The sequence below is a fragment of the Coffea arabica genome, chromosome 1e (assembly GCF_036785885.1).
Source record: "Coffea arabica cultivar ET-39 chromosome 1e, Coffea Arabica ET-39 HiFi, whole genome shotgun sequence".
Taxonomy (NCBI): domain Eukaryota; kingdom Viridiplantae; phylum Streptophyta; class Magnoliopsida; order Gentianales; family Rubiaceae; genus Coffea; species Coffea arabica.
This window is the reverse complement of record NC_092311.1, coordinates 55,262,276-55,288,519: the sequence shown is the minus strand read 5'-3', so window position 1 is coordinate 55,288,519 and position 26,244 is coordinate 55,262,276. Positions and strand designations below refer to the sequence as shown.

The following is a 26,244-nucleotide window of genomic DNA, read 5'->3' as shown; positions in this document are numbered from 1 at the left end:
AAAATGGTGATTCCGTAATATTTCTATCGAGTATCATTTAGTTCTACGTACTATTGTTGTTATATATATAAAAATAAAAATAAAAACATTTTATTAAAAAATCAAAAAAAATGATGGAGTAAATTTGTTCTTGGTAATACATATTAACAAAAATAATAACATTCAATATCATTTGGTCCAAAAGTATTAAACCAACAGGATGGAAGGCAAGGGCAAGGGCAAGGACTAGAGCACGCTGCGCGATAAACAAACCCACCCACGCCACCTCCATGAAGTGCTGAAGGCGTTGACAAGCGCAGTGGCCTTTTTTTTTTTTTTTTTTACCGCAGCAACATACAACATTTGTATAACCTATTCTTACACAAACTATAAGTGTCAACACAAATTATAAGTGTCAACCGCACCAAGTTCTTACACACACACACACACACACACTCCCTCTCTCATGAACTTCTTACATCCATTAGATGACAGCAATGTGCCAAGTTTTTTACCCGACTTAGGGTCCGTTTGTTTAGGGTGAAAATGTTTTCCAGGAAAATATTTTCCTAATTTCCTGTGTTTGGTTGCACAAAAGTTACTGAAAACATTTTCCTATGTAAAATATTTTCACTCATCTTATGGAAAACAACTTCCCTTCCAAACTTACTGAAGTTGTTTTCCGAAATGCATGCATCCCGCCTGTAGTATGTTCCAAACTTATTGAAAACATCTTGTAGTTTGTTTTTTTTTTTTTTTTTAGGGTAAACAGGAGGATTCGAACCCAAGACCTCTTTCTTACACTCCCTCCCCCGTACCACCCAACCCCCCCTAGTATATTCAAAATAAAAAAAAACCTCATCCTGCTCATCCTATGCTAGTAATTAATTATGTATAATAGGGACATTCTTTTCTAGAGAAACTTTCAGCAGTGAAAGTGCAAGATATATGTCACAATAAGCATTGCATGTGATTGATATTTGACACTAAATGGCCAGCAATTTGTTTATTGCTTAAGGAGATATTTTTTATTCATATATACATTTTTCCAAGATTTTTTAAAGTTAAACAATGAGATAAATTTTCTTATTTTGCATAGGAAGAAGTATGTAGTTATAATGTGTAGAAAGTAAAGATAGAGATAAAAGTGAAAATATTTCAAAAGTTAAACAAACACCAGAAAAATGAAGTAAGAAAATATTTTCAATAAGCTAACCAAACACCTGAAAATGATGAAAGGGAAATGATTTTCATGGAAAATTACTTCCACGGAAAATATTTTCCCAAGGAAAACATTTTACTTCCAACCAAACAGACCCTTAGAGTCAATCTTTTGCACCGTATGAATTCAAGGAAAGAAATGAAGATTCCAATAAAGAAGTTTTCATAATCCAACCAACCAAAAGGAAAAGAAAGAAAAGAAAAATGTTTTCTGGCAAAAAGACAGCTAGGAGAGGGAAAGGCAGTAGAGTAGACACTATTACTATAACTCTCTGTAATTACTCTAAACACAACAACATCTGAGATAGTACTGTACTATTTTAGTCGAAAACCTTTCCTATACCCCACCCTCTGTTTTCCTCCACTTTCGCACCGAAATGAAACATGTGTAAAACAACTACCCTTATCCCCCTACCTCTCCTTCCTTTCCCTTCAAAACTCAATTCAAACACCGAATAACTTTATCGATCCTCTTCCCTTCTTCCTATCCCTCCTCCTGTTTTTTTCACAAAAAAAAAAAAAAAAAAGCAAACGGTGCCTCATCCTACAAAGTGACGATTACAAGTACCTCACAATATTTGATAAGCAGTTACATTCTTCCCATCTAACAAAATTCATATCTTCGCAAACATGAGACCGCTCATGTAACCAGCAAAGCTTTTCAGGATTAATCTCCGAAAAGTTAGTCAGCCTTGCTCGGATCTCCCTACAAGATTCCAGAGCATAAAGTCTTCACTAAGTCTTCTTTCTTGGTATTAGTCTTTTGGCATCTTTCTTTACAGTCCCAGTCGATCCAGAGAGTTGCAATCCTGCTATTGCTTGGTGCAAGTCCCTTATTCTACAAGCACAATGCACGTAAGATTGATACAATACAAAGTGCGAATATAAATTACACACCTTCAGGAGAAGGCCCAGAAACTTTTCCAGCTACCTTGGAATACTGATGAACAGTGCAATCACTGAAACTCCGGCAATTAAAGGATATACAGGAGCTGCAGTCAGTTCCTGCATGTCAAAGGTGGAATCGTAAGCATTAAATTCCATCCACAATCAAAGGAAATTCAGGACTACTGAAACATCCCAATTGGCATTAAAATCTCTCGCTCAACACTCGTCAACAAAATCAAACATCATTAATCCAAGAATTTCACATCACAAGGACAGTGGCACGGCTAAAGGTTGAACCACATATTTGATAATGGGAGCACGAACCTGCTTCTGGTGATCCTCTTCAACCTCAAATTTGATTGGACCAACATGTATGTTACTCTGTCTTTCTAGGTCGACCTCGATAACCTCAGACCTTAACCTGTGTGTACTAGATGGTAGAACACATTGAAGCTGCACAAGGTGCCTTCCCCTTGGCAAGTCCTTCACCTGAAAAAAATTTGACAAAGGCAAGGGAAAAACAGCCTCTGTCCTCAATGGATCAGTTGCTGACATGATTTCCACTCGAAGATGAGAATGTAGTTCCTTTATTCTCTTTCCCTCAACGTGGCCGCTTAAAATGGTCATCTCCGGATGTTCAAAAACCACAAAATCCAATTGCTTAATATCCTCATATTCAACCTACACAAAATGAATGAAGTAGATTTAATACAAATTGCTATCAAGAAGCACATATGTGGAAGAACGCCACTACCAGATAATTTCGAAGTAGATCAGGTCCAAAGCATTTCATAATATCCTTAAAAAAGGAATCACATAGCTTTCTCATAATATTTCACAGGTGCTACAAACATGTATGCACATACAACAGCCCCAAGCAGTAACTGAAAGGGTATATAACACTTCATTATTGCTTTCAGGAAGAGTAATCAGTGTTGAAGGTACTTCATTTCAAAAAATATTTCATGCAAATTGAAAAATGTGATCCCCAATTCCTAGTCAACAGCTCCAACAAATCATTGGATATGTTCGCACTTGAGTTATACCACTAACCTTAATGGAAAGTTCCTCTGGAGATGCACGCTCAATGCGGCCGCTAGCAAACTTGCCCTTCTTTGCTACTCTGATGGTATAAGTTGTCTCAGGTAGAAGTCCCCTCAAACGGTAACTTCCAGATGAGTCTGTAACTGCCTCTTCATAAAAACCTCTAGACTCTGCCCGAGCTTCTATGGAGATACCTTCTTTTGGCTGACCAGACAAGAGAGTAACCACACCCATTGCACTGTAAAGCAATCATCTCATCATATAATTTCAACTTTTAACCAATGCTGTAGAAAGAGAATTGTGTGCCATTTTATGTATGGAAGCAGAAATAGCAACCCCATATGTAAGAAAATCTGATTTTCATGGAAATGATATCCAGAACCACTGTTGAACAGAACCAACACTCTGCTTAATCATAAAAACAAGTTTTACCCCACAGTAACACAAACAAATGGTACTTAAAAAGATTAGATGGATGCAATGCATGGCTTCAGGCAAATCTGCAATAATAACCAGCAAACTACCGATTTGATGCAAAGAAGCATAATTCTGCTATAACTCGTGAAGGCATCGCAAATTTGACTGTGTAGATATATTTTCAGTGTCTTGTGAACATCAAGCCATCGGGCTGGACGAACAACAAAGGAGCCAACCCATTTCACAAGAAGAGGAGAACAATTTTAAAAAAGGAAGTACTTCATTGGCTGCAAAACACATTTTTATGTTAAACAAAAGCGCAACCTGCAAGAGGCATCAGCATGCATCTTGCAAACTATTAGCTACATCATTTTAACAGGATTAAAGAGTATCAAAGAAGATTACATCTCACCTTGTTAAAATTTTAGAGGCATGAAAACTCCAGGGACTCATTTGTTAATGCGAAGCATAGCATGAGACCAAAGGATCAACAGTCCAGTGGTTCACACGCTACATTTCACAGAAGATTTCAAAGGAAAAAGAAAAATCTAAGAACAGATGAAAAGAAAACATCTAACTTTCGAGAAACAAAAGATAAGATAGAAACTAAAGCCTACTTTTAAATCAACACAAATTGTTAGTCATCACCAGGGATCACAGCTAAAAAGAGAAGTTTTGTTAGGATCAAGAAGTTCGATTTTTCTCATAAGGCATGAGCAGCATCCATGTAATGCTTGGAAAGTATTTCGGTCAACTGGCATGAGATAAAAAGTTAAGGCTTAAATATAGTCAGAACAAACCAGTTGAACTGGATATACCTGTAAGCAACACGGGTGGCATGAAAGACGACTTCTCTGGATTCACCCGAACCCAGTTCAATTGCCTGTGCAGCAGGTGAAAATGCATACTCCTACAGAAAATAATACCAATATGTCAAGACAAAAAAAAATTTTTTTTTTTAGGTACATAATGTTAAAACTGTTTTTAAGTCCTTAGACTACTTTTCAGCTGCATGGTACAGATGAGTTCCACTTGGAACAGATTGGTACTGCTGCAACAACATTACTTCAATGATTATTACTTCACTATACACTTGAAGTTGACTCCCAATAGCAGTATGTATGGCATCATTGGATATAATTGCAACATCATTCAAGGATCACATTAAAATATCAGTGATAATCCAGAGTGACAGTAATAGAACCACCAGAGTAGTACCTTCAACAAAGGGCGGAGGTAGAAGCTCCCTGGAAATAAGTTCCCGAACAAAAAAGTTCCCCCTAATCCCGTTACTGAATTATTCCTATAACCATCATCACCACTCAACGATAATAAAGCGGAAGGAAACGGCTCTTTGTCATCGTTATTGGAATATAAGCGTACAGAAATTTGGCCAAGTTTTTGACAAGAAAAAGAATGATGACCAACTGGCTTGACATGATAACCAGGCTGCAACACATTAGCAAAATATCAGGCACTATGGGAAGAGAAGTGAGTAGAGGTGAAAGTAAAACTAGTACAAGTATATTTGTGTATTAAGGTTTTCCCACTTAAGTATTCTTTTAAAGGAAATTAGTTTATGAGTTGTCATATCAGAAGTTCAATAGAGAGAAGTGCATTAAAAATATTATTTACCAAACAAAAAAGTCCAAATTTTTATTCTGTCATCATATATGGCCAAAAAAAAACATAGAAATACATTTGAAGAATTAAACCACACAAGTACATCAAATAATAGTATCACCACCCCACATACTGTTAGAAAAGCATATGGAACCACAATCCTGTGTGAGAATAGGCATCATTGTCATCTTTTAAAAGTAGGTTCTAAAACATAATGTGCAAACCTTTGAAGCTTCAACTGTGTAGGTTATATCATCATACAAAGGTCCTGCAACAAACAGCCCGTCTGCTCCTGTGCTAGTTTCAAGTGCTAAATCACCTTGCTTTAGAGCAGCATTAAGGCTGTCTCCCACAGCAATTACTCTAATGTGAACATCAGAAAGGGAAGGAGTAACCGATCCTTCAATATACATTCCAAGTCGGCCAGAAAATAGAGGAATTTCAGGTTGGCATCCCTCTTGTGTCACTGAGACCTAATTGAGAAAGATGCAAGTTTTTAGACTGAAATCCCATACAAGGTTGTGTTTTATTTGATGAAGTGTGCAAATAAAAAGTTAATATCAAATTGAGAATCATTTACTTGATGTTGTGTAGGGTAAAACAAAACTTTCTTTTCACCTGCATGTTTCCTGAAACTCAAAAAAGGAAAATATATATATCACCAAAAGTGCATCAGTAGCAGTTGGAATCACTGTGGGCCAAGTCATGTAAGAACAAAGTTCAAAATGGCACAAACAATTGCCAACAGATATTGATTTACATCAGAATAAGTCAAGGAAAATGTCAGAATTGATCTGACTTGCATTCATCCTTCCTCGTCCGACTCCAAGGATAACTAAGTATTACATCAAGGAGGTACTTTTTCTTGCAATTGGTATTTTTGCACATTCAACTTACAATTGAATCTTGAAACTCACAACGTAGCACAAATACTATAAAATAGATAGGCCAACATCAGCAAGACACTGCTCACAAATTAATAATAATTATTCATGAAATTCTGAAGTCAAGCTGTTACTTGGTATTAGGAGGTCACGACAGAGGTCATAAAACTGCATAGGCTTTTGTGATTAACTTGCAAGAATTAAAGTCTTTAGCATGGAAAATGCAAATATAACAACGTACTTATTGAGTCAGGATGTCTAGCATTAAAATGAAATTCACAAGATACCTTCTTCCAGAAAAGCAAAGCACTAAGCTTTACCTCACTGACACGTCTTTTTTTGAGATAATCAATCAACCCAATCAGAATGCCAGTATACTAGAAATGACTTACAACTGTCAGCCAAAAAATGATGGTCAGCATACCGTGAGTCCTTAGGGACAAATGTCAACTTTTCTCCAGGATTAGCCCATATCATATATTCATAGACGGCATTGATTGATTGATCATCTTGATCGGGTACAAATCTTGCAGTAGTACTATCAATGAAAGCACCTTCATTGTTTAAGACATCAATTACGAGATTCTCAGGTAATTTTAGCAAGCCACTCGAGCTTGTATCAACATGAATACGTCCTTTCAGAAGATATTTCTCTCCTTTTAAATACAAAGGCTACAGAACAAAGAAAAACAAAAGAAATTCATACACATCAGACTAGAGGAGCGAAAGGGAAAGACAATAAATAGCATATTATGGCAAAAAACAACAGGCAGGTTGAACAAGTACCATACCGATGAGTAAGACGTGTCGACTTTCACACTTGAACCCCCAAAGAAAATACACGAATTAACAAAGTGAAGTTCATGTATTCCAGGAGACTCAACACAGATGTTCTGGGTTCCTTTCTGCAATTTATAAGCCAAAAGGATAACTTAGGCTCCATGGGAAGTGATAAGTTTCAAAAGTAAAGAAGATCATTAAATAATGAAGCTGACCTTAATTTTGATGCTCATGCGAGAACCATCTGCTTGAGTAAGGTAAGCATCTACATCATGGCTGGAAATCACATTCACCCAAAACCCTTTTTGAACAAAAACAATTCCTTTGACATCCTCACTTGCAACAACCACATTAATAAAACTTTGCTCCCAGCACCAATTATCTCCTCCCAACATTGCTTCTGGTGAACTATTCTTGACCTGGTAATAGATACACATTAAACAAAGGAGAAAACATAAATGATAGAAATCAAATGAAGGAAATATATGTCAGCAGGCGTTACTGTCTTGGAATTCCATCTGTTACAATTCTGATAAACAAATGTAACTTCAGATGCCGCAAAAGCCAGATACAAGCACGACATAAATTACTCACCAGCATAGGATATAGAGCAATGCAGTGTAGTCATGATGACACAAAAATAGGCCCAGAAAAAAAGTAAAGCAAGGTCAATAAAATAAGTAGGTCTCTTTTTTCCATTTATTTCAGTAAAAGAACATAAAGAAGAAAATATAAGTAAAATGTGAAGTTTTAGATTCTCTAACAACTGAAAGAAAGCATAACCTAACAGCAGTTCGAAATTGTAGAAGGTAAAAAAGATGTGACTTAGCAAGATCTTCATATAGGATAAATTTCAATTCACCTCTTGCTTGAGAAATAAAGCAACAGGACCTAGGAGGTGGAAGCAATAGAAAGTAGAACTGAAAATATCCATCTATATTCACAAGAGAAATGAAGGAAAATTTAAAAGAGAAGGGCAAGGACATTACCTCAACCCTGTATTTTCCAGGTAGAACGTTCAGGAACTTAAATTCATCACTCTGACCAGTTAGACTACTAGTTTTCCTCTCTTCCTTTCCTTTACCACCCAACTTTACAAGCGTAACAGAAATGGATGAACCACAGTTTCCCTTGCACACGACAGAGCCATGTAAATTTACTTGTGCCTAGGTTTAGAAAAAGAAATGTTAGAAGCAATACAAAAAAAAAAATGTATCAGATAGCAAAGTGAAACATACTCTAAAATACAATGGGTAATATAGAAACGATGCGTAAATACTGCTTACTGCAGTAGAGGATGTTGAGGTCCAATGCAGGTCACAACCTTGAAAATAAATTATCAATTAAGAGGAACAACAACACAATAACATCTCAAATAATACAGTCAACACAAATTTTGATCCGCATTCGACTAAAAACAAGTCCAGGGAGATAAGCAGTTCAATACTTTGTTTTTGAATCTCAAATGTCATAAAAATGTCTCAATTACCTGATAAAATTTGACATTCAATATTGGACTGCTGACATTGATATCAACATAAGATGGAGAAAATAATAGCTCTGGAGCATTCTCAGAAGCAGCTGACAAAGCAGATAAACGATATTCACCAGGTGGAACCTGATATACAGTAACATTCAGCATTGAACAATACAGCCAATGAACTTTAGGAAATTCAATTAGCTTAATACATGTGAGCATGAATTTTTTGGATGCTATGAGCCCAGGAAACCTTAGCCTGGTTGAAATCTTAAGAAATGCATACTGATAGAAGATGAATTAAAAATAAATAAATAAATAAACACACACACACATAAAAACAAAAAGGTGAAAAGGGCATAAGAAACAATTTAAAATTGGTTAAAATCAAAGTTGGCAATTGCGAAAATGTCATATTTCAATCCATGTAGAATTTTTAACACAACAGTTCTGGAACATGTTAACCCCATTTTAAAAATATAGAATAAGGGAACGAAATCGTAAACATGGTCATAAAAATATCACATCTAAATGAGAGGACTCCCACACGTTCTGAAAACCAGGGTAAATTACAAAAACCTTCAATTGTCACGATAACTGGGAGTTACAATCTATTCTCTGATCTGTTGTCAACTTTTGCAAGTTATTCTTTCACTATGTTGCCCATATATTTTAACCTCATTGACTCCCACCTCTACAGGATTCCAACTGCATTAATGAATTACAAACATGTTGTGTGCTAACATCATCCGGAATTCAGCTAAGACAATGTTAACTGTAAACTGAGGTTTCTGTAATTCCATAAACTAGAGGTGAGGCTTTTGCATGTATGACTATAAAGTAACACATAAACTGAGGTTAGTGTCATTTACGTACCATACATAATTATTTGTATAGCAATCCATTAGCTACCTGAACCATTCTACCCTAACTCCATTAGTAAAAGGAGAGGCCATAGGGATTTTTACACAGTTTTTTCAACAAAAAAAAAAAAAAAGAATGATTACATGAAGAAGAAGAAGAAAGCAAACATTGCATGAAATTGGTTCCACAGAGGTATGGATTGAGGTTCATTGTATATTTGCAGGAGCTTAAGCAAAAGGTTGCAAAACAGGATTCCCGCAGGCAAGTATTTAGTTTAGCTAATTTTTTTTGAAAAAAAAAAGTGTGAGGAAACAAGCAGTAGAATCACTGCTTAGATATACAAAAGTCACCTCAAAGCAAAAGCTGCCGCTGACATCTGTCTGTTTCACTTGAGGTTTAACATATTCTGGTCCATGAGTCAAAGCAACCTGGTATGTTTGCAATTTTACCATCAGTTGAAACAAAGAGAGCATGAAAGCACCAGATAAACTGACAATAAATCAAAAGCCGTCGACAATTTGCTTATCACATAGCAACAAACCAATGGTAGTCCAAAAGTCATTAAACAAGAAACAACCAAAGAATAAGTCATCTTTCCTCAAACTCAAGCTACCATGCTCAGTTTATCTCCCACCCAACCCATTGTGGTGCATCTGATAATTTAAGCAACGGACAACAATCTCCACTCCCTCATGCATGCTTGAGCATGTCATATCTGAACAAAATGCCAACTATTACTGAATACTAACCATTTTTTCTAGAAGCAACACATTTTTCGAACAATTCAACTCCATTCAAAGGGTACTCAGGAGCATACAGGAATCAATGCACAGTGATTGGTCAAATCGGCAGACAGTAAGACTGGACACTAGCTTCTATTCCAGGATCTAAACTTTTAGACAAATAAAAACTACTTAAATGTAGGGGCATGATTCAAGAACTACAGGACAAAGCCTCAAATTATACCTTTGCCACAAAAACATTCACACCATCTTTGTATTATCATCACTCAACAAATATTCAAGTCAAGATCCAAGCAAAACCCTTACGACCACCACTTAATTTCAGAAACTCTCTCTACTCTTAACACCCACAGGCCCAAAATGCTAGAAGCACGGTGTCAGGTTCAGGACGAGTCCTGTCCAATCGCGACTTTTATGAAAAAACAATTTTCTAAACTTCTGCCGCTTCTTGCCAGAACTACAAATCACAGTCCCTATTATTGTCTTAAAACCTACACTTGTCTACGAAAAAATTTCTGCAGAACGAATATGCTGAAAAGATACAACCGAGTGACTCTGAAACACAAAAACCACCTTGTGGCAGTTGAATGTGCTATCAATCCCCTGTGAAAATAAAACAAGCAATTGCACTCTCCTATGTCTTAAACATCTTATTGATCACACCCTCCAAGTTCATAGCATATCCAGTTGTTTACGGAAATAGACTCTGAGGGATTATCGACAAAAAAAATTGTTATAATCTTTAGTTGTCAGAGGGGGAAATCAGGACATTTCACATTTCATTGGGTCACACTTTGTATTTCACCTCAAAACAACAGAGTGAAGCACCATTACCTTTGACTTGTAATCAGTACCAATTGTTTGCACGAGGCCACATACATCATATGACACGGCTTTTATATCAGCAAGCGAAGCCATGTTGGGCAATACCTGAGATATCAGTCCACATTGTCAGAGAAAATAGGAAAAGAATGTCCTCAGTGATCATTACTTCTCCAAGACTAACTAACTAACTGCTTATACTGACAAGTAAGATATTGTTTTCAGTCAGTGTTGACAAAAGACTGAGTTTATTTCCCTCCAAAAAAAGAAGTTTATAGACTGACCAGAAAGTCTTTCAATTTCTCAAAATTGTAGTGCTCCTTCCTAGCCTCGATAGTGTACCGTTTGGATGTAACCTGGCAACACAACGTATACATAAATTGATAGAAAACATTGAGTAAGTTTAAATGCCACAGATGAAATAAATCTTAGAATTAGAGAAGTCAGCTAGATAGTTGAACAAGCCAAGTATACAGAACAAGCTCTCATCTGTACCAAGTACAACTTGGAAACTAAACCTTTAATTAGATCAAGTGTGCAATTGATGAAATAAATCTTAGACTCGAAGACGGTCAGCTAGAAATTTAAACAACCCAACTGGTAAACTAGATACTTGAACAAGCCAAGTTTGACCAGACACGAGTACTAAATTAGTACAAAATACAATGGTCAATAAAAAAGGGTACCAGTCTAGACCACCATATTTCTCAATCTAAAATAAAAGAGTGTGGAGCAAGATTAAATTGCCCTGTTTTGATTTGTAAAGTATCTAATACTTAACAATTAAAGTTATTTACCAGGAAATTGTAATTGCAAATGAATTAAGAAATAAAGTAAAACACCCATTTTTCAATGAGGGACAATACAATAGCATTTAGGCACTGCATTAAGCAAAATGCGATGTATTACTATCGAAAGCAACATACACTAAACAACAATTGAAGAAATTAGAACATTTTCCCTGTCATTAAGCATATCCCAATTGAGATATTTAAGCTCAGATTTACTAAATAACCAGCAGAATATATACCAACACTGAATAAACAGTAACATCATGTAAATGTCAGCATGGCCATTAACTTTACCTGGTCAAGCTTGTAATACCCCTCTTTGTCAGTGTTAGACCTTTCCTCGCCATCAACCATGATCTTCACGCCATCCACACCATTGCCAATCCCATCAACTACACGGCCGCCAACAGAAAATCCGGTTACCTAGGCAAAATTCATGTCATAGGGGATTTAGATAAGGAAAGTTACAGACAACAAAGTACCAGTGAGACATAATTTGCAAAAAAAAAAAAATTCATGGCTGAGGTGCCTAGTAAACCAAAGAAAAATTTTTCCAAGAAATGCTCAATAGTACAAAAGCAGAAAGGAAGTAAGACAGGAAAGAGCAGATAACATTTTTAACCACAAACATACACAAAACAGATGACAAAGCATCTGTAAAAACCACAAGAAATCAATACACACGACTGCAAAAATAAACTTTGGTTGCAAAGCACCTGAAATTTTTGAATGACTTTTGTATGCTCATGCCCTACGGTGACCAACACAGAAGGAGGTGAGACATCAAAAACTGTGTTCTCGCCCTTATAGAAAGGAACAAGCTTGTAGACCCCTGCAAATATGTTGGTGATTCAATAATCATGGTTTCATAGATTCAGAGAAACTTTAGAGATCAATAATCATTGTTTGATAGATGGCAAATTTCAAGCTGGCCATTTTTTATATTCAGGCAATAAAAGAAGGCAGGCGTAATATAACTATGAGAATGAGTAGAATTAGAGTTTTTTTCATTCTCTATTAATGAAAAGAAGCTAAATAACATGTAAACTTTTGCAGCCAACGCCATAGTGTGAAATATAGGAAGAATTTGGTTGTGCAAGACTTACAGAAATTTCAATTGAGAATTCAAAACTGACCAGAAACCAATTCACCACATCAGAAACGACTAAAAGGGATAATGAGCATTGAAAGCAATCTACATTGACTTCTCCGACTCAAAAAACTCAAAGCAAACTTTTTCCTAATCTATTCCTCTCAAGAATAGTTAACCATAGATGAATAAACTAACAGCAAACTGCATTTTAAAAAGCAAATACATATGGAAAATAAGTGCACAGAAAGGAAAAAAGAAGCAACTACGACTTCACCTGTTTAACCAAATACAGAAAGAGTATTACCACAGGGTATTGACTTGAATTTGAAGATTCCAGCGGCATCAGAAATAGCATGACAAAGAGCTTTTTCCTGGCCCGGTGCATTACCAGAGCCATGAGGGCAATCCACCTCTGAAAAATCATCTGAATATAAAAAGACATGCACTCCCAAAATGGGATTTCCCTGCCAAAAGAAGTTTACTTATTCAATTAGTTTCAAACATTTGCAAAAAGGAGCACAACTTCAGAAAGAGAAGATCCAGAAATGATTTAACCATGTAAACTTATGATCCTGTCCTACAGTAAAATTAACACTGCTGTATCAGCAATTTAGAACACGATCATATAGGAATGGAGTTAATGAAAAAAGATTTGGCAGTTAAAGGAAAATATTGAACAAGTAAGGATTAGCTTAGGCAGGTTTGATTTTACCAACAGTTGATAATCCGCTTCAATATCAAGAAATAGCCAAAATAAAAATAAGTAGTCAACAGAGTCATCTGTCTTCCTGCTCGTCACTTCTGCCTAGGTTTTGCAATGAACAAAATAAGACATTCTCTGAAAGGGGGTAAAAGAAACAGATTATATCTGCTTCCACGAGTCCAATGACTACAATGAACTCGGAAACTAGACAATGTTATCATGCCATTAAAAGCTTGTATATCTATAGATAGATCCCCTAAGAATTTAAAAAAAAAAAAATAGATGCTCGTGAATAGAAAGACATTACACTGCACCAATCTTGGACTTGAAATTCTCGTCAATCCAATTGAGAAATTTAAAGATATAGAATTTATTATCTCTCCCACTCTTTTATGATTCAGCTCACTAAATATTAAAAAAACCCACAAGATGCTACATCACCCTGCAGTTCAACCATCCAGTTAACCATCTCAGCAGACCTTTCCGCTCTAATATCACATATTTCTCATCACAACAAAGACAGACAAGCAAAAGACTGGAAAGCAGTCCCTGTTCCCCCCATTCTTAGGAAACAAAAGAAGGATTGGAGAATATTACTTTTGCATCTGCTTTATCTTCTTGAGAGGATTATCCTATTATACAAATTCTACTTCAATAGAAATCATTCATACTTGAGCAAACCCCTATCCTACCACAAAAGACAACTGTTGACACATTGCTGAGGAAAAACAACCTGAGCAACAACATATCCACGAATATCATAGCCAGAGATGAAAAAGATGTCATCCACTAGACTGTTTCCAAAACCCAATTCCACCTGCATGCATAAAAATGTAGTATTATCAGAAATCTTTTACCAACTTACAGTTACAGGGGAACCCCTATGCAATTTAGCACTTATATTAGGCAAGGGGCCATGACTTAAACAAGAAACAATACAAAATATTAAAGGCAAGGTAGCAAAAAGAACGAACAACCTCTGGAGAGCCTCTGACTTCAATATCCAAATCATCCCGTGAAGCAAGTAATCTATACTTCCCTGCATTCCATCACATGGTAGTAAGATAATGAATTGAGTGGTAACAGAAACTTTTTCAAAAAAATATCAAAACCCAATAAATAGAAAGCAAATTCCTTTCTGGTATGCAATATGTTAAATTGATGTATGAGACAATTTCATACATGGAGCACCAAACCTCTTTCCCCAGTTCTTTATCTAAATCCTTTTACATATTAAAAGTACATATTTTTTAAGGACCTAATATCCAGTAGTAGCAGAATAACTCTTCATGCAAAAGAGTAATTTCATATTTTTCCTAAAGCAGAAAATATTGTACAAGCAACATGAATACCTGGAATGACATTCATGAAGGTGTAAGTTCCTGCTGATGTTGTGGAAACAGAAGACAGAATTTCGCCAGTGGGAGACACAAGCTGAATGTTGACATCTGCAGGACCTCCATTCTTAATTGAGCAGCTCTCTCCGCCAACTGCACCCACAACCCTTCCAGATATGGTAAAACTGCAAAAACAGCAAGCCTGAAGAAGTTGGTACAGAGTTTAGGAGCAATATGAATCTGGAATTAAGGGAAGATGAAAATACAAACTAATGTGTACAAACCCTGTAAAGTGAAAATTTATATCTTCATTTGCATTGCAACCAGTGTTATCGACAACCACAGGCACCTGAGATATTTTGAGATACACAGATGTAATACATTTAAAGACTAAACAAATATATATTCCATACTTAACAGAAAGAGAGCAATTGACAACAGATTAGCATCGTCCAACTAGAATATGAGATGCTCAACTTGTTCAGGATCCCATGACCATCCCTCAGGCCCTTTAACCTTGATCAGAAATGAACCCTGCAACAACATATAAATATGGTAAGAACTAACTATCAGGTGCAACCATGAAATGCCAAACAAGTAGGTTAAGGAAATGAAACACAATCAAAAAAGAGTCATTTAATTGTGTAACCATCAATTTTCAAATTTGAACAGTGCATGAAACAATTAAAGTGCTTGTAGAAAATGAAACATGAACAGATTGGTAATAGAATTTTTACATATCAGCATTAAACTTATATGCAGTGATATGAAAGTTTCATCCACACTATAGTACCAATTTCCCATATAATTACACTACCCAGAAGTATAATTTTATCGGTGGCAAGAGAAAATGAGACGAGAAACAAAGACTGATAGCTGTTCCAAGGCAATAAACCAGCCCTGGGCGTTCAAGGAATGGAAGTGTTCTTCCTTAGGTTTATATGAAGATTATCATGCTTCATGCCAAGCTTCCTAATCAGAGAAAAATGTAAAGAATTAACATTCAAATGAATTGTAGCTCCAAAAGAGTACAAGCAAATTGAAAATCTGAAACAGTTTGTTCTTTTCCTCGTTTGAAATACACAGAATTGATGACTTCATGATTGCACAAGGCAACCAGTATTACTGTAACCTTGGTAGCCAATCAACCAAATGGAACAACTTTTTCCTCTTTCTTCACGTCAATTTGTATGAAAATAAAGAAATGAGAAGCTTTATCACAAAGACAGTCAACAATAATAAGAGAAAGGAAGGTAAAGAAGGAAACTGTCTCAAATATGAGAAAACTAAGGTGTAAGAGAAATTCTTATATCGCAAATTATACAAGATAAACGTAAATACCAGAGTTTTGCAAAACCCTAAGTACAACAAAAATTTCAAGTACCAAAGCAAACAGAAAAGATTATCCATTTAGCAGTAGACCTTGTCATAAACAGGAATAAAATAGTATCCATTTGGAGCGCATTGTGTTCTGTCCTTCACCAAACCATCCAGAGTGCGAAGTTCAACCTAAAATGTTAAACAAGACAAGTCTCTTAGTTCACATATCAGTGTGCTAACATATAAAGCTAAGATTAAGAATTCACATAATAATGGAAAAGCAAATAACCACAAATGCTAACAAATGGTTTCAGCTACAATGCATCATTTCTTGACATTTATGTGTGTATATATGTGTGTGTGTGTGTGTGTGTGTTTGTAGATGATGATGATGTTGATAATATGTGGGCAAAGCAAGAATTGCAATATCAAATATGCCACCGTAATAGCACAGACTTGGTGGGTTTGCAGTTTAAATGCATCACACCACCTAAGGACAGTTTAAAGAAAGTAACAAGTTTACAGGTGCCCATAGATGGAAGGTGGAATCACATATACACTTTTATCATCATAATTATAATACAAAAGTTTGCATCGGACGCTTGCTAGCAATAAACCAACCTAAAGCATTTTCAGAAATCTCATTTGAAAAAGAAGAAAACGAAGCAAGTACTATGAATAGAAAAAGCAAATAAAGATGGAATTTGAATATATACCGTAATGTGAGAGTAGTCCAACTTCGGATCAGTGGGCTTCCTCAACTTGATTAGTGCCGCATTCGCCTGAATCAGCCATAATTTTCAACTTTTAAAATGAACCCAAAACTTCAAAAAGCACAAAAAAAAAGAACAATAAATCAAAAAGTAATACAGGAGCCGCTACTCAAAAGACCACGATAAGAAATGGATAAATTTGCAGCAGTAGTAAGTGCCCGAGTTCAAAACGCCCATGAGATATTAAAACAATGGTGATAAATTTATATCGACGACTAGTAAAATTACAAATATACCAAAACGCCGGGGGGAGGGGGGTGTTGTGTGTGTTGGGTGCAGATTAGAGAGTAAAGGACACCAAAGAAAAATTTTGAAACCTCGACAAATCCACCACAGCCTTGAATGGAATCAGCGAGATTAGCAGAAACTTGTGGGGCGACTGCTGCGGCAAGGAGGATCAGAACCATGCAAGAAGACAAAGCGTGGAAACAAAGCCCGGAAATCATGGTTGGGTGCGATCTGATTGTGGCTGCGATCTTGAAGTTCGGACTTGAGTCTATTTCCCTCCTTCACTAATCACTAATCACTGCTACATCAAATTTCTTTCGTCTAATAATACTCCTTCCCTCTTCCCACTGATCTGACCTCACTCGCCCTGTGCAGCAAACCGGAAACTAGCACTGGAAACTACTAATTCGGGAAACTGGGAAGGGGTTTTGTTTAAGGTTTTTCTCGTTTGTCGTAGGTGGGAGGGAAAAAAAAAAAAACTACTCCAGCCTACGGCCTGAAGACGGATAATACCCAAGAAGCAATCCTGAGCCTTAGTAGTTGGAGGGCAAAGGAAAAAATCATGACGACCTCCCTTTTTATTAACCGAATTAAATTAATAATTTTGATACGATAATATGATAATAAATTTTTAAGAAACCTCATCCATATCAAGGTAATAATTTTTTAAAAATCTTATAAAATCATTTGGTCGATTCATATTATAAATTAATAATTCATTGCAATTACATGTTATATTTTCTTGATCCCATTCATGTCACAAATTAATAATCCATTGCAATTACACGTCATGTGTTCCAAAATTATGAGAATTTGTTGATATTTATTTTTCTTAAAACTTACATGTATTTGAATCTCATCCCTCATTTTTTGTATTACATCTAAAAATTTCGAAGCAAAATAAATTGTGAAGAGTTAATGAGGTTCTAAGTGCTTCCCAGCTTCTCCTTTTATTAATAGAACACTAGGGGGGAAAGCCTGCACAACGCGCGGGAGTTTAGTGCCTATAATTAAAGATGATTAATAATTATTATTTGGTATTTTGTAATATAAGAATTGAAGTATGACAATTTTAATATATGATATTAAACATAAAATTCATAAGTTACATATTGAGTTAAAAAATATACTAATATGTAATGAAACAGAATTATAAGACATGATCAACTACTTTGCACCTAACCTAGTAAAATAAAAGACCTACTTATATCTGCTCATGCACTTTATGGATATTAAAATTTGTTGTTTAGTTTAAATTTGATCTTAATATAAGGGCAGTCCATCACATTATCTTGTCATATAAGTGAGATTTGAACAATTAGCATATTTGAAGAAAATTATTGCTAGTGGAATTTCGGTTCTTGCAAGCCAAATTCTTGAATTTATATTGATTCCAAGAACATATCATCATGAGACCTCCATATTCACCAATCAATCAATTATGATTTATTGTATAATTTAGAACATATAGTAAAGCATCTCCTTCTCGATAGGGATTACAATCACTACACATCAGTTTTTGATCTAGTTGCAAAGATACACAACAACTAACATGCTAATTTAGAGGAATAACCACATCAAATAAAGTACTAAAACATCTTAGACCACTCAATTCAAGAAAACAATTAAAAGTAATAAAGTACATACTTTAAATTTGCAACCAAATAGTTCTAAGTAGATAGCTAAACCTATTGGCAAATCAAATGAAGTGAAAAATTTGCCTAAATGGAATCATCAATAAAATAAAAAACAATTGAAATTATCATAACTAATAGTTAAAACAACAAAAGTAGATCCAATCTGCAAATGGAAAAATTTATGATGATAAACTTACTTTAAACCACAAATAATAATTAACAAATGTGATCTCCTCCCTATCATGCCTATCTAACATGGACAATTGAATTAAAACACTAAAAAATTATCGCACATACAACCATCAAGATTACAGATTTTTTACAACCAAAAAGTAGATTGGTTAAAGAAAACATACCTATTGAGATTTCTTACAACCAAAAAGTGGATTGGCTAAAGAAAATATACCTATTGAGAAAGGCGTTGCAAAATGGAGAAGAGGAGTAGCTAATGTAGCAACATCCGAATTTAATAGGCTACATGATTGTGATGGAAAAAAGTTGTAAGTAAATGAAATGAATTTGAACAGATGGGGGTAACGGCCAAGAAAGCAAACTTCTCTACTAATTGGCATTAATTGTGTCTTAATATTTATATATCATAAGTTTGCAAATAACTGATGAGAAATGCTTTAGGAAATTAAGAGACTTAGATGTTAATACAATTAAATGATTAGAAGGGTTTTTATGTAATTTCACTAAAACACAAGCTGAATTTAGTTATACCTAGTGTTCAATCGGATATCTGTTACCCCTAGTTTTAAATGTCTAAAAGGACATCTAAGTAATTACAACAAAACTAAATTAGCTATAATGACTTGTATTCAATACTCCAATTGCACTTCAAATACTTTTACATTTCCAAAATAGCCTTACCCTTACGGTTGAAATCCAAAGAACATCTTTTCTCTAAACTCATTCTTATACTTCTTATATAGTATAAGGAAATTCATATTTTTTGTAAAATAAGTCAAAACTTTATTCTATGAAATGAGTGTTTCTTTGAATCATAAATACACTCGACAAATTAATAAACTATTTTATCAATTAATTGATACTTCTTTAAATTAATAGAATTTGTACGGTTTCAATGTTATTAATTTATAGAGGTTTTTGTTTACCATGTATGTTTTTTGTTCGACACCCTCGTACTTGTTAATTTGTTAATGACACCCCTTTTTCCCAAAAAAAAAAAAAGAAAGGAACACTCTTCTATTTTGTTGAAGCCATTATACGCAATACTAATTCTTCTTTATTCGATTAAACAACGTAAAGTAGGAATTAGGATTGCAAACGAGTCGAATCAAATTTTGAACTTATCGAACCGAGTTGGATTTGTTAATGTATGAGTTCGAGGTCGTTGAGCCCAAAAAATGAAACTCGAGCTTGACTCGATTTAGAAAATGGAAAGTTCGAACTCAGACTCATTTCTGACTCATGAGCTTGGCTCGATTTTTAGCTCGCGAGCAGTTTGAGTTTTGCTCGACATTTTAGTTCGAAAGCAGCTTGAAGTAAGCTTGATTTTAATCAATGTAAGAACATTTTTGTAATTTCACATCAACTTGAGCAGCTCATTGAGCAATCAAACCTAACAAATAACTGTTCGAATTTGATTCGTATATATTAATGCTCGGTTCGAACTCGATATTGATTCAACTCTAACTTGAGCCGCTCGCGGAATGCATCCCTAGTAGGAATAGTTAGTTATATGTGCTTTCTATTCCTTTTTACGTGAAAGATGTAATGCAGCGGTAACGTACCACTCCATTCGGCAGTTAATAAGTAAACTCCTACCAAAGACTCGGACGATTCTAGTCAAACCGTTTTTTTTTTTTTTTCAATTTAACCAAGATTTGTAGTACTTGTCTTAACCAATCAAAGTATGGGGTTCGATTTTAACTCTCGCCCACTGATTCCTAACTTCTTCTCGTTTTGCTAGTTGGTGAGTACACAAAAAGAATTAAGAGAGAGAAAAAATATATATCTACTTGTAAAATTACAGTACTATGTTTTGTTCCTTGGTTCATCTCTCTGGATAATTGGAACTCGTCTTGTAGAGAGTTTTGAACCCCTCATGGGCGATCAGAAATGGTCTGATCTAAGGACCATATTTGTGCATACTTGATCAGAAGAACGTAAAAAGAAATATTGTTTGTTTAATTAGGCGTACAGGAAACCCTTTTTCTTTTTTTTTTTTTGGGCTTCGAGTGCTTTGTTTTCCTGTACGCCATTTTGATTTGTATTGCCATCATCATGCAAACCAAAATTCATGTATTGGGATTAGTATTGGCATGCACTTGTCTTCTTTTCCGTTCTTTAGATGCACAAGGCAAAGGCCCGAACGCACTGGTTCTCGATTGTGGCTCTTCTGATGGCGGCACCGATGCAGATGGTCGAAAATGGGAAGCAGATGCAAAATACCTCGTGAACAACAATGATAAATCCATCGCAACCAAGGCAGATAACCAAGACCCTTCGCTTCCTTCCGATGTCCCTTACATGACCGCTAGGATCTTCACGTCAGAAGCAATATACCAGTTTCCAGTTGCAAATGCTACCGATCGCGTTTTGCTCAGACTCCATTTCTACCCAGCTTCCTATCCAAATTTCAACATCTCCGACTCGTATTTCTCAGTCAGCGCAGGAGGAATCCAATTGTTAAGTAATTTTAGCGCGTTTATCACGGCTGAAGCTCTTTCACAAGGCTATCTTATTCGAGAGTACTTCTTGGCTCCCTCAAATTTGCCCACTCTCAACGTCACATTCAAGCCTTCAGATAAATCATTTGCTTTTGTCAATGGAATTGAAGTGATTTCGCCGCCGCAGGTATTCGATAAAGATCCCACGTTGGTAGGGGGTGGCCTCCAAGATGATAGTACCGATTTTGGATCAACCGATAACACCGTGCCCATAAGCACATCCAGCATGCAAACCATGTTCAGAATTAACGTCGGCGGACAATTTGTCTCCGCCAAAAATGATTCAGCCGGTCTAATGCGAAGTTGGTATGACGACACTCCTTACGTTTACGGTGGTGGACTTGGTGTTGCATTGGAGGCCAATGTTACAATTGAGTACAAAAACTTGCCGCCGTATATAGCGCCGTTGGATGTGTATGGTACTGCAAGATCCATGGGGCCTGATCCCAATGTCAATAAAGGATTCAACCTTACATGGGTATTTCAGGTTGAGTCTAATTTCTCATATCTGGTGAGATTCCATTGGTGCGATTGGGAGTTCGATAAGGTTAACCAGAGAATCTTTACAGTGCTTCTGAACAACAAAACCGCAGAGGAGGAAGCAGATATTTTTGGTTGGACGAAAGAAAAAGCTACTCCAATGAAAAGAGATTATGTGATATATGTTGATGGCAAACAAGGGAATGATGAGCTTTGGGTGGCACTTCACCCGCTTACTTCAACAGGATCAGAGTATATTGATGCTCTTCTCAATGGCTTAGAGATTTTCAAGCTCAGTGATGCAAAATCAAACTTGGCAGGCCCGAACCCTACCGTCTCAGATTTGATGAGAAAGCAGATTGAATCTGATCAAGCACCAAGGCCGTTTGCTGGGCCGAAGAAGTCATACTCCACTGCACTCATCGGTGGGGCCGCTGGAGGAGCTGCAGCATTCGGCGTAGCGGCTGCAATCGTTTTTCTTGCTCACAGCAGAAAGAAGAGATTTGTCGGAACGGACGTAGGTGTAACTAGTTGGCTACCAATATACGGGAATTCTCATTCTTCTGGGAGCAAATCGGGACGGAGTCACGGAAGCACTACTATTTCCTCAGATGCTGCGTGTAACTGTCGTTACTTCTCTCTTGCAGAGATCAAACAAGCCACCAAGAACTTCGATGAATCCAATGTGATTGGGGTTGGAGGCTTCGGGAAGGTCTACAAGGGAGTCATCGACAACGATACAAAAGTGGCAATCAAAAGATCGAACCCTTCTTCGGAACAAGGAGTTAATGAATTCCAAACTGAGATTGAGATGCTTTCAAAGCTCAGACACAGGCACTTAGTGTCTTTGATTGGATTCTGTGAAGAAAATAATGAGATGGTGTTGGTTTATGATTACATGGGCCTAGGAACAATGAGGGAGCATCTTTACAAGGGCAGCAAAACAGTAGTGTCCTGGAAGCAGAGATTAGAAATTTGCATTGGTGCGGCCAGAGGGCTTCATTACCTACACACAGGTGCAAAATACACCATCATACATAGAGACGTCAAGACCACAAACATACTTTTGGACGATAAGTGGGTTGCCAAGGTTTCAGACTTTGGGCTGTCAAAAACGGGACCTAACATGAACCAAGGCCATGTCAGCACGGTGGTGAAGGGTAGCTTTGGTTACCTAGATCCAGAATACTTCAGGAGGCAACAGTTGACGGAGAAGTCTGATGTGTATTCGTTTGGGGTGGTTCTGTTCGAAGCATTATGTGCAAGACCAGCCCTGAATCCGAGCCTTCCGAAGGAACAAGTGAGTCTAGCCGACTGGGCTATGCATTGCCACAGGAAAGGAACCCTGGAAGATATCGTCGACCCTCAGATCAAAGGAGAGATCTCCGCTGAATGCTTGAAGAAGTTTGCAGAGACGGCCGGAAAGTGTTTGGCGGACCACGGAGTTGATCGTCCCTCCATGGGTGATGTGTTGTGGAATCTGGAGTATGCGCTTCAGTTGCAAGAGAACCCCGATGGTTGTATCAAATCGTCAACTACTTCAGGAACAATACAAAGCTTGGATTCTGAAAGCAATCAAGTCATTGATCATAACGACTTCTTGGCCATGCATCGAAGCACTTTAAGCCTTGGAAGCGACGTTGACATGACAGAGAAGTCATCGGATGATAACAACGCTGATGACATATTTTCCCAGATCGTCAATCCCAAAGGTCGGTGAGAGAGAGATTTTCCCCACTTCCATGCTTTGTGATGAATCACTGCGTGAGAAATCTACCAACAATATTAGCATTTATAAGCAACAAATACAGTAGATGCAGTTACTACCATATATCACCATTCTTGTATTTTCTATTGCATGTAATGTAATTAATCACTTTATGTCTTTATTTTGTATGCTCTCCCACCCCTTTTCACCTCTAATTGCGAAGCACGAGATTCTAGCTCTGAACCTGCCTGAGAGCAGCAGCAGCAGGTGAGATACTTGAATGCAGTGTACGATATATACTATAGGAATGTATAGCATCTCATAACACGAAGAAGAACCAAGGACCCATTAATACATGTGTGCTATATATTGAACTTTTCACTAGCTGTTTAATTTGTTTATGATACTCCCTCCTCCGGGTAACTATTCGTTTGGATTGGATTGGCGGATTTGATGAATGATTTGAAATTCACTCGAATCGCTTTAGTCGTTTGAATTACTTAAAAGACATTTGAATTTATAATTAATCAATTATCAAAATACACTTTTAAGTACAGCAATAATTGGGGATTTATAAACTCAAATATCTCTTGACTAATTTAAACAACTAAAGGGGTTTGAAAGGATTTTAAATCCTTCGATCCCAAAGCAGCCAATAATATATTTCTGCCCGATCATTTGCAATACTAGTCTTGCTTTTTATCCCCGGTGAACACGCCAAAAGTTACACGTTCAAAATGAGATATTTCTGTGAAAAGTACAAATAACACAATGGACGTAAGCCAATTTTATAGAACATTATTGGTATTTAGTTTAATTTTACCTAGGCTAAATAATTTCTTTTTAGCGGTACCTGAAAAAACAAACGAAATGACAGGCTCGTAGTTTAAAACCGTAAATTGTTTTAACTTATTTTGAAATTATAAAATTATGATCAGTTTGGTTTATTCATATTAAAGTTTTTCTTGGTTTGTTTCGAGTTTTTCGAGTGGAGCTTAAATACTTAAGGAACTTGAGATATTGTTTATATTCTACTCACTATACTACTTTTTGTATCCAACTGCACGAATTTGCTCAAAGACAAAAAAAAAAAAAAACTAAGAATCTTGTGAAAAGGGATGAAGTAATCACGGAACGAGAGGAGTAACAAAATCTAGAGCATGAAGAAGATCCTATCACCAGAATATCATTCGCTTTCGCCTTGGTTTGTTTTGTTCTTATATATATATATGTTAGTATCATTCTGCTCACCGAAATTCCGCCTAAAGAATGCAGACCCAAGGAATGGTGAGGATGCTTGTGCCGTTGGGCCTTTTCTTCTTTCACTTCTATGTATCCAAAGGAAAAGTCAATATGTACGCAGACCCAGGAAAAGTCAAGAAAATGTCGTCACATGCAAGTGCTACAATCAATTGGGCAAGCACTCCAATATACAACGTTAGTAATCAAACATATATTCCACCGCATCGGAGGAAGATCGTGTGTTAGTTACTCTGAGTTTAAGGTCTATAGGGGAATGGTTCTGTCATCAATTGGCTGGATCCGGTCTCTTTGTGAGTCCTCCTTAGATTGCTTTCGGGCTGATTTTACCGATACCTTATGCGTCGTTCTAATTAGAGGGTGTGTGTGTGTTTTTTTACCGCCAATTGTAGAAAAAAAAATCAAACATATATAATTTAAATGATTCATCAGCTTAATACTTTTTGACACTTAATCTTGAGAATTCATATTTCAAACTTTAGTTTTATTGAATGGGTTTTTAGGCACCGTTTAGATTGAAAGAAAGGGATGTAAAAGAAATGGAAGAACTCTAGTAGAGAAGAAAAGAAATGAGCGTAGAAAAAACCAAAGTTCATCCATCTTGTTTGGATTATGGAAATAAATGAAAGGAAACCATCAATCTTTAATTATGTTTTTGTCCATAATTTAAAAGTTTAATTTACAAACATATATTAGGTTTTTTAGGAAAAATTAAAATTTTTATTAATCTTGCTATTTTTCCTCCACTTTACCTACTTTTAGACAAAAAACAAGTTGACAACAAATAGTTAAATTTTATCACTCTCTTTCCCTCCCTATCCCTTTGTTTCCTTTCTCAAAAATTAATTCGAACATAAAAATTCTTATCTTTTCATTTTATTTTCTTTCATATACTTTCTCTCCTATTCCCTTAGAACAGATATGTTGTCTTATGATGCAATTTGGTAAAAAAGAAGTTTGAAAATTAAAATTTAAAAATAAAAATCTGAAATATGAAATATGAATCCATTAAATTATTAAATTGTTAAATACTAAACTTGACATACTTGAATGTATATCATGTTAAGTAATAAGTGAATAGTTTATCACTTATTTTTTGAATCTGATTTTGCCTAGAAAATTCAGCATCACTTAATTAATTCAGATGGTCTATTTTTTTTATCTTTAAATGCATTTTAATATATTAATATTATAATTCATTAAGTTTTAAGTGTAAAATTGAATTATCAAACAGAGCTTTACTCGCGTTCTTTTTTTGTTCCATTAGATAGATTTGTTTGCTAGGAAAAGAGAAGAAAAATGAAGAAAAATAACTTTCTTATAATTTTTGTTCTATTGGATAGGATTCGTTTACTAATCCCCTAACATTTCTGGAAAAAAAAGATAGTATTCGTTTGCTAGCAAAAGGGAAGGAAAGTGAAGGAAAATAACTTTCCTATAAGTTTTGAACTTTGTTTGTCACAAAACTTACAAGAC

General features: G+C 35.9%; 2 protein-coding genes across 3 annotated transcripts; one reads left to right on the top strand and one right to left on the bottom strand.

The window, feature by feature from the left end:
• Positions 1 to 1,326: 1,326 nt before the first annotated feature.
• On the bottom strand, positions 1,327 to 17,536 carry LOC113718865 (uncharacterized). Of its 2 annotated transcripts, none has more exons than XM_027243802.2 (27): positions 17,077 to 17,536; positions 16,703 to 16,768; positions 16,089 to 16,175; positions 15,144 to 15,200; positions 14,951 to 15,015; positions 14,682 to 14,851; positions 14,307 to 14,368; positions 14,063 to 14,146; positions 12,931 to 13,090; positions 12,250 to 12,365; positions 11,828 to 11,956; positions 11,027 to 11,098; positions 10,755 to 10,850; positions 9,528 to 9,605; positions 8,326 to 8,454; positions 7,826 to 8,002; positions 7,052 to 7,255; positions 6,848 to 6,961; positions 6,481 to 6,728; positions 5,753 to 5,801; positions 5,397 to 5,645; positions 4,768 to 4,998; positions 4,368 to 4,459; positions 3,142 to 3,370; positions 2,413 to 2,769; positions 2,098 to 2,205; positions 1,327 to 2,038 (listed from the first exon to the last, which is right to left on the bottom strand). In XM_027243802.2, exons 1-26 carry the CDS (start codon positions 17,203 to 17,205, stop codon positions 2,128 to 2,130), a joined length of 3,528 nt encoding a protein of 1,175 aa, XP_027099603.2. In that variant the 5' UTR covers positions 17,206 to 17,536; the 3' UTR covers positions 1,327 to 2,038; positions 2,098 to 2,127. The 2 variants fall into 2 exon arrangements, with proteins under 2 accessions (XP_027099603.2, XP_027099594.2); XM_027243793.2 differs by having other exon boundaries at positions 1,725 to 2,038; positions 2,132 to 2,205.
• A 3,338-nt stretch (positions 17,537 to 20,874) lies between these two features.
• LOC113690124 (receptor-like protein kinase ANXUR1) lies at positions 20,875 to 23,520 on the top strand. Its single transcript, XM_027207952.1, has one exon. It carries the CDS (start codon positions 20,875 to 20,877, stop codon positions 23,518 to 23,520), a length of 2,646 nt encoding a protein of 881 aa, XP_027063753.1.
• Positions 23,521 to 26,244: the final 2,724 nt, after the last annotated feature.

Bases quoted from the DNA above. Each gene is read 5' to 3' on its own strand.
- LOC113718865 (XM_027243793.2), bottom strand. From the start codon at position 17,205: ATGATTTCCGGGCTTTGTTTCCACGCTTTGTCTTCTTGCATGGTTCTG. The intron at 16,176-16,702 runs GTATATATTCAA...TTAACATTTTAG, and splicing joins TGGACTACTCTCACATTACG to GTTGAACTTCGCACTCTGGA. The intron at 15,201-16,088 runs GTCTACTGCTAA...ATGTTGTTGCAG, and splicing joins TTATTCCTGTTTATGACAAG to GGTTCATTTCTGATCAAGGT.
- LOC113690124 (XM_027207952.1), top strand. From the start codon at position 20,875: ATGCAAACCAAAATTCATGTATTGGGATTAGTATTGGCATGCACTTGT.